This window comes from Echinococcus granulosus (genome assembly GCF_000524195.1).
Source record: "Echinococcus granulosus chromosome Unknown EG_S00086, whole genome shotgun sequence".
NCBI lineage: Eukaryota > Metazoa > Platyhelminthes > Cestoda > Cyclophyllidea > Taeniidae > Echinococcus > Echinococcus granulosus.
The window spans coordinates 32,061-41,250 of NW_020170466.1; the positions used below are offsets into that span (position 1 = coordinate 32,061).

The 9,190-nt window shown below is 41.4% G+C and overlaps 1 protein-coding gene across 1 annotated transcript in view; it reads right to left on the reverse strand. All coding sequences in view use genetic code 11, as the record gives it.

The window, feature by feature from the left end:
- The window catches only part of EGR_07753 (Heat shock cognate protein), a gene marked incomplete at both ends in the record, with an annotated part of 2,773 nt that extends 1,017 nt beyond the window's left edge, over positions 1–1,756 (reverse strand). Inside the window, one exon of the mRNA XM_024497002.1 lies at positions 154–1,756. Within this exon, the coding sequence (XP_024348556.1) occupies positions 154–1,756 (1,603 nt within the window). The remainder of the gene's footprint in view (positions 1–153) is intronic.
- Between the last annotated feature and the right edge of the window lie 7,434 nt (positions 1,757–9,190).

The window sequence follows — 9,190 nt, forward strand, 5'->3', positions numbered from 1 at the left end:
GGTCGATGTCTATCCACTTCATGTTCTTCTCGCAAACCATAAGTATGTTTTTAATGGATTCCTCCGATGTCCCTTGCTTCAACTTTTCATTCTCCACTTTTAGTTTTACGTTAAAAATATAGGTCTGTAACCTAATTTTCGCTTCCATCCTACCCCTCTGCTTCTCATCCATTTGCCTGAACTTCTCCGCATCATTCACTATTCGCTGTATCTCCTCTTCCGAAAGTCGACCAGTGTCGTTGGAGATGGTGATGCTGTTCTGCTTCCCTGCCGACTTGTCCACCGCCGACACATTGAGGATGCCATTTACGTCGATGACAAATGTCACTTCAATCTGAGGCACGCCACGTGGCGCCGGTGAGATGCCTAACAACTGAAACTTGCCTAACAAGTTGTTGTCATTCGCCATTGCACGCTCACCCTCATACACCTGGACCAAAACACTTGCTTGATTGTCTGCGCATGTGGAGAAGAGTTTTGTCTTCTCTGTTGGAATTTTCGTGTTGCGCTTTATCAACGTCGTCATTACACCTCCCGTCGTCGCCAAACCCAGTGACAATGGCGTCACATCCAGCAGCGTCAAATTCTGCGCCTCCTCCAACTTTTCACTGTCCAGACTGGCCGCCAACAGCGCTGCACCGTACGCCACTGCCTCGTCCGGATTTATAGACTTATTCAGATTACTGACCTCGAAGAAGTTATGCAACATCTCCTCCAACTTTGGAAGACGTGTCGATCCACCCACCAACACTATCTCGTGGATATCAGCCTTCTCCAACTTCGCATCACTCAACGCCGTCTTTACCGCATCTATCGTCCTGGTGAAGAGGTCCGAGCACAACTGTTCAAATCGGGCTTTTGTGAGGAGTGCCCTGAAATCGATGCCCTCAAACAATGATTCAATTTCTATTGTTGTGTAATCAGTCGAACACAACTGCCTCTTTGCCGCCTCACACGCCTTTCTCAGACGGCTGATGGCTTTCTTGTTGGTAGTCAAATCCTTTCCCTCGTGCTGTTGCTTAAACGTCTCTACAAAGTAATTCACCAGTCGAGAATCGAAGTCCTCACCACCCAGTTGCGTGTCACCACCAACCGCCTTCACCTCAAATTTCTTATTCTCAATGGACAAGATGGACACATCGAAGGTGCCACCGCCCCAATCAAAGATGAGCACATTGCGCTGCCTGTCATCTCTCTTGTCCAAGCCGTATGCAATGGCAGCTGCCGTTGGCTCATTGACGAGACGTAGCACATTCAAGCCGGCTATTTTTCCTGCATCGATCGTGGCCTGACGCTGGTTGACACTGAAGTACGCTGGCACTGTAATCACTGCATTTTTCACCTCCTTGCCCAAATACGCCTCCGCGGTCTCCTTCATCTTCAGTAGCACCATAGACGAGATCTCCTCTGCCATAAAATGCTTCGTCTCACCAAGGTACTGCACCTCGATCTTTGGTGTCTCACCCGAATTTATAACTTTGAAGGGCCAGTGCCTTATGTTTTCTTGCACTGCCTCATCATTGAAACGACGTCCAATTAGACGCTTCACGTCAAACACCGTATTGGTGGGGTTTATAGCAGCCTGGTTCTTCGCGGCATCACCTACGAGACGTTCCTCCCCTGTGAAGGCCACATAACTCGGTGTTGTTCGGTTGCCCTGATCGTTGGCTATGATTTCTACCTTGCCGCAATGAAATACACCTATACACGAGAAGGTTGTTCCTAAATCAATGCCGACAGCTGGACCCATTGACATGCCTCCGTGGAATGCACGAGTGCCAAAGGGTATAGTCTGGTAGTGATGGCAACCACAATCGCTGTAGCCCTTTATATCAACTGTAGCTGATCACACAGGTCCTATCCGCGATGCACACTAACTATTATAACGCTTTTATCCAATCAGGAGCTGCCAGCATTCGGTGCTTCTCCTCATTACTGGCGAATGAGCACTCGCACTTAATGAGGTACAATGCAGACTGCGGCTTGAACACGCCTGTGGTTGAGCACTGGTGTGAGTGGTGGTGTTGGCTGCAGGCTGACGTGTGGGTGGCATAAATGCAGTAGCGTTGAAGTGCCAATTTATCGACTCATGACTGATAATAATCTAATACCTATGTGGTCCAAGTTATGGGGAGTTAGGGTTGTAGTTCCTGATTGCTGTCGTCTTCCTCAATGTCCCAGTTGCCTCTAGGCGAAATCGGCGGGGCAAGGAAGAAAAATAAGGAATCCCATTCGCTACAGCGTTTCGAAGTAAATCAGTATGTCGCATGCTTTCGGTACCGTTTGTAGTCATGCATTAATTATTTTATTAAAAGCAAAATTTTGTTCCTGGGAGGGAAAAAAGGTTCAGTACTTATGGCTAAAGGCAAAAAATATGGCATTAGGCGAGCAGCCAAAATCCTGCCGAAATTCATTATTAATGCAATTTAGAAGTGTCAATGAGTGGTTTGCGACGTCTTCTTAAAGGGCAAATTGCCAACTTCAAAGTCTCAAGTAGAACAGTGTGCAGCAAAACAAATACTTTTGCAAAAATTTGGACTTGCAATGTCGCGTAGTAGTAGCAACAGAGGGACTGCATCCACCCTCTGCGAAAGCCTTACATCCAACAGGCAAGCAAAAGACGAACAGTAAGAAATGGAGCACTGGCGCATGTGTCATTTTACCTCAACCTCGTTAGTCGGCAATAAAATTCAAGGCATTGGATTTAACTGGCGATTTCACAGCACCACCTCAAGCGCTGTTGAGGGGTAAATAATACCAAATAGGCTACGAGTGATAGCACTACCAAAAGAAGTGAAACGTCACGCAGTGTAATTTAACTCTGCCATCACGCCCTAGGTGAGTGCCACAGCTCAGAGCACAATGATGAGAGCCACAATGAAAGAGGTGAAGAGAGTGAAGAAAGTGACTTGGTGGTCTGCACAAACACAAGCACTTTCACACATCAATTATCGCGCTTTGCTCTCGAAGGCGCCTCCGCCACACCCAAATGGAGTGGAGCCACACTGTGGGGCTGATGACTTGAAGGAGTGAGTATCAGACGAGCCGCGTGTTGATTGGCTAGACAGAGCCATGCATTTAGGGTCTTTGCGTCGGCAGTCCTTGTATCACACTCCAATACACGAGGCTAAGGATACAAATTGGCAAACATAGAGCAAACTGTCCAAAATCCACAAGAGATGTCAATATTTCTGCTGGAGGGAGGACAAGCAACAGGAATTGGGGATGCAAACTCACAGTTGGACTGAGGATGGTGAGTACGCAGTTATGGGAAGGGATTTGAACAGATTTGCACAAAACACGGAGTCACTCAACCCAAATACCTGATTATGCTGATGTGATTGTGTAGACCAAAAGCATGGTGAATTGTTACTCGCCTGGTACTTCGGTGGATGCACACATAAGCATTCATCAAAGCCATCGTGTGCCCAATTCGCTATTAAATTACCCATCCACATCCACCTCAACGCACTCCTTCATTCAGTTATTCGTAACATGGCACCAGAACACAAAGATACCCAAGAGTGCTTCACTCCATAATTTGTATATGAGCACTTCAGGAAGTTCAGCAATGGGTCAAATCGCGACGGTGTAGTGGTTGTGACAGACGGTCTTTTAAAACAGCCTTTTGGGTCCAAGCAATTAATCTTTTTGAAATACAAGCTGCTGAATGTACTTCTTAAATTCTGGTCCAAATGTTTTGTTTGGAAAGTATAAGCTGTTGTATTGCTGCAATGTTCAATACTAATATCTGTAGCCTAGTCTCTCACACATCCATAAAACCATATATTTTTAATACTTCCAACTTTCATCGTCCTAGGTTTAAAAAAATCCTTTTAAAATTATTCTTTACTCTACTTCAGGTTTCGAACTACAATAAGTTATTCCAGTTATATGCGCTGTAAAATTGAATTTATTTTATGGGCTTTTTAAAACTGAAATAACACAGAATGATATATTATTTTGCTTTCAAAAGCAGTCATGTTTATAAAGATTCTTTAATAACACTAAGAGTTTGACATTTGCTTATGAGCGGAAAAAAAGGGACCGGCAGAGGGCGTCTGTGGGCTCTAGATATTCTTTAAGCAAAATGTCTTTTCCACAAATACCTCCTCCTCCTCCTTTTCAGCTAGTTCGTGACTGTGAGTATGGCGCCCACAAGGAAGCAAATTCTGCAAAAATTTTTCAACATGACAGCTTAAACCGCGGACACTAGGTATTAGTGCTCATGGCTCCAATGCTAACTTGAAGAAACCGTTCAGCATCACTGTGAAGGCAGTTCTAGAGAAAACCGCGGGAAGCGTACACAAGCAAAGGCGTCTCAGTAGTGATTTAATTTTTATCAACTTAACTAACAGAACCATCCTTCGCTTAGAAACAGGAGCTGCTTAAGTTGATAATGGCACCTCAAAGCAGTGCAGATATATTTGGAGAGAAGCAAAGATAGGAGATTTAGCGAACAATCAAAAACTAGTTACCTGTGATTGTCGCATGTGTGGTCTCATATATCTTGTTTACTTGGATGCATTGGAAATTTTGACGATGAACAGTAAACTCTATACACACTTCTCTGTACAGTAATGTAACGTGTTTGATCGCCAAGTACCTTTGAACGACCTAGTAATTAGGTGCGGTTATTTAAATTAGGTAAATGTCATTTTACTGACATAAATCTCTAGACCTAACCTGCTCGATTAGGACTCCGCCTCAGGAATAGCATGCAAGAAACCCAGCCTGGTCTTCCAGCGTCTAGTAGAAAGGCAAATGTGCAGAAGAGCTGACTGCCACCACCCCTGCTTTCTCCTTGTCGAGGAGAAATTCACTCCTGCCTGCATCATGTTGGAGCTCGGTCTCTTTACCTTAAATTCTTGTCAAGAAACTTACTTATCGTCAGTCTAGGCTCCTTCATATTGCTGACGCAACTTCCAATGCTAAATCTTCTTGATGCAATGTTTACGTGAGTTTTATCTAATGAAAGCGATTGAATAACATTTGAGTTTGCGTTTTGAAACGCCCTTTACTTTTGGAAGGTACTGTGAAAAATCACCACAGAAAAGCGCAGGTCAAAGCTTTTCTCCAACAGCCTACTACTCAAATTTAATTTAATAGCTCTGTCACATGGACCTTTTAGATCTACCTGCAAGAGATCGAGGAAGGTCCTCGGCTGTAATCCTCAAATTTTTTTGTAAATGTAGTTAAAGCCATCGAATCATACTCCGCCAGATCATACCAATGCAAGTCTTGCCAATGGATTTAATGCGTGTGTACTTCATTTATTTTTCATTACATGTATCTGAAACTTTGCCTTTGTCTCGCTCTTTTTCGCAGAATTAAACATTAAGTACAAGATGTGAGAAGTGATTCAGCCTCATACCTTATTACCATAGCTAGCATATAAAAGTGTGACTTCTACCTTCCACTCCATGGGCAACGACCCAACCAAACCGCATTACTACTCCTAAAATGTACTGCAGGTTGTGTCGCGCTGCTGTCTGAAGGGGCGGGTTAGTGTGTCACAAGGGCCTTTGAACCCCACGGTCTCTACTCAACCAGCAAGACCATTTAGGCCTGTAGAGAAAAAGTATGCTCCAGCACTGGGGACCCAGTTATGTCATCGTTCTTGCTTTCATGCAAAACAGTACGTTTTCGGGTTATTTTCAGGTGGCAGTTCTCTACTAGCATCAATGCTCCTGCTTCCCGTAGGCATATGATGCCCTTAATTTTACCCCTTATTACCCACTGGTACAGTAAGCGTTAAAAGCGTTTTTTGTAATAGTTTTTGTAACTCATTGGGAATTGGTCGACTTTTGCGTTTGTGCCACCAAAGTTACGGGCTGCATTTTGCTTCGAAGAACCAATAGCCTTCTTATCAGTGCAAGCTCATAGCTTGAATAAGACAAAGGTAGGTTGATTTTACTCTATTGATGAAGTAGAAATATCTCTGGTATAATTTTGTTTGCCCATCCTTTAAGCAGTGTAATTGTCAAAACCTACTCTAGCTCTGCAGACCCTTATTTTTCCATTTCAGATTAGAGACGACTTCCTAAATGACCACTTGAATACAGCCCAGGCTTGGATTGGAACGGTTTGCGTCAACCTCCACAGTAAAGGACACTCTTCTTTCTGCACGGAGGCAACTAAGATTTGCTTATTACAATTTTTTAAAGTTGATTATGGCCATCAAGAAACTTACGATGCGTGGACGTTCTTAACAATGAATCCAAGTCTGTGGTATAGTCAGTGATGGTATTTTGGATCCAATGATGATGCAAGTTGGCCTTGAATATTATCTGATAAAAGTAGGGCGCTTCGGGAATAATATTGAAATACGTTATGTTGTGCAGTCGTTCATTGTTTTATTATAAAATCATTCTCTTATTTTATGATAGGCTTCACGGAGGATCTAGGGATTGAGTCAGTGCTTTAGTGTGGTTTTAAAGGACCCATTAATCTTCAATCCAGCCATGAGTCGCTTTTAAAGGCATAATAGGTGATGTATCATTGAAACTTGCCAACAGCATTATATTTTATTTATACTAAGTATTCTACTATTTTATTGGAACACGTTTCGATGTTGCAAGATCGATCTCTTACTTTGTGTACATATACTGCATAGTCGGACCTACCAATAAGCATCGTCTCGGGCCATATAAGGGACAGTAAGTTAGATAACAGACGTAGAAACTGATAAATCAAAAAAATATCTCACTCAGAATTTCTTAGAAGTTATAACCAGACACTATCCCACGTCCATTCAACAAATACTCTCCAATCAGTCATTTGTTGAGTGTTCTCTAAGGTTTCCCATTCCCTGTTCTTTCGTTTCCGTGTAGATTAGGGCGCTTACAGGCTCAGTTTGGTCCAAAGAGACGCTGGTAAAATTGCCTGAGGCCTCGCTCACCTGAGGTGGGGTTTAACACACCGTGCATGAATATAACCCCAACGAAGGGGATTATCTATATTAAGGCAAAGAAAATTCAGCTTAGTGGCTTGCATTGCCTGATCTTGCATTTTCCACTGAGACAATTGAAAAATAAATACAGAGTTGATAATCTTACCCCTCTCAAACGAAGCTTAAACTGTGTTTTCATGTGCAACTCCAAGTCATCTCCTGTCTGGATTAGTTTCCTAACGATGCGATGGATGCCTTCCTGACTTCCAGCGCATTTCATGATAAACACTCCCTAAAATTTGATTTAGGTAAATTAAAAATTTTAATGACCGTTGTTAAATAAGTGAGACTTTGTAAGCCCTTTCAAGGTTTGAATGTTCTTAGCCGGATAGGGTTTTCAAGTTTTAGTTTACAGTTGTCTGGTAGAAAGAAACTTTACTTGTACCAGTTGTGTGTGATTTGGCCCAAAAGTTTTTGGAAATTACATGTGAATTGATGATAATTATAGTTCGATTTTACTACTTGTACAGAAATATCAGAAGGAACTTACTTTGTCCTTTCTTACTTCACTGTTACATCAATTAGTCAGCTGCATGCATGTTTTAATCATTATGCAGAAGGCAGGCAACCAATGGGTGATGAGCACCACTTGCCTACTGATTGGGCGAGAAGGTGCGCCTGAAAAGTCTATTGGTCAGTAAAATCCCAATTTTTAACCAATAGTACATTCTACAGATAATTTAGCGATTAATGTCTGCATAGTAGGGAAAGAAAGGAAGATTATTAAACTTGTTTTAATTCGAGAAAAAGGCCCACTAATTTGAATAGCACCAGATTTGAAAGTTTGGGTTATTTATTAGTGTCAACATTCTATGCGCAATTATAATTCAAAGATCTCAAACAAGGGGACTTTAATGACACGTAGTAAATATACAGTTGACTTCCCCCTATATAACTGTTTAAAAGTTCTGACCAGCATCAATGAAGAGAATAAACTATTACTGTTTACCTACTAATTAAACTTTTTCAGATTCAAATTTTATTTACGAATGAAAATATTTTTCATAGATTGCGAATTTATAATCGTAACAGGATTTTTATGCTCGATGCTGTGTCATTTAAATGTTATTCCTGCTTCTCATGACACCTCTAAAAGTACCCTTAAAATTTTTCTATAGAAATTTTACCATTAACTTTCATAAATACATGATGGAAATTATAACCTTTCCTGTTGATGTGAAAGTTTATTCAAGCTTGCTATTGCACTTATTTTACCCTTTTTGCCTGGCGACCTGACCTTTTAGATGGACACATTACAATACCATTGCTTTACGCGATATGACAATTAGGTATCCAGACATCCTGAATAAAAAGCACTTAGCCGAATGAAACGAGTATATGCGATCCCATGAGTAGACCTATTTGAGCTGCTAGCGCAGTGTGGGATACCTTTATACGGGACGATGAAGGCCAGCAACAAGGCAATTGGTGCGCTTTGGGGACGGAGAGCGGGGTGGCTTCTCGAGGAAGTGTTGGGACAACACCGGCAACCGAGTTTTTTGCTTGCTCGAGTTTCCACTAGGGTGAGCATTCATTCACGCCTGAATAACTATTTTAATCCAAATAGTAGATAATATTTTAACTGGACTGTTACTGTGGCAATTAATCAATTAACAATAATTCTGTGCTGAATTATTGCAAATTGTATCCCGTTTTTCTTATTTAGGCTTGATAATTTATCTGTTTAGAGAAAAATTTTGTGGCAAATATTGGAAACTCTCAAAAATAAATGAAAATACTGCCAGTCTTTATCCCCAAATAGAGATTTCTATAGTGTGGTAAGTTGATTGAAACAGTGAAGCATGTATATTGTATCCCTGATGTTGTGAAATAATTACTGGTGATCTTAGGGATGGTAAAAGTCCTAAACTCCAGATGATTTACTCTGACTGTTCTTATTACTTTTTCCTTAAAAATATTTTAAACGAAATGACCGATTAGTGCTTGTATGAATATAATCCAGCTTTTGAAATTCTGGAATTTATTTGTAATTAAATGGCAAAATATCAGCACACTAATTAGGTGACATATTGCAGTCGATAACATCTTCAACAGAACCTTCATTTCTCCTTCACTCATTGACACGTCTTCATTCCGGCTTCGACGTTTTTATTGAATGACACCTAAGGTTTGGGTAGAACACCTAATAGGCATTTAATATCCGTGCCGACAATTGGATAACACATGAATCCTAGTTTAAACAAGATCGCAGTTAATAAATTAAATGAGAGCATTTCG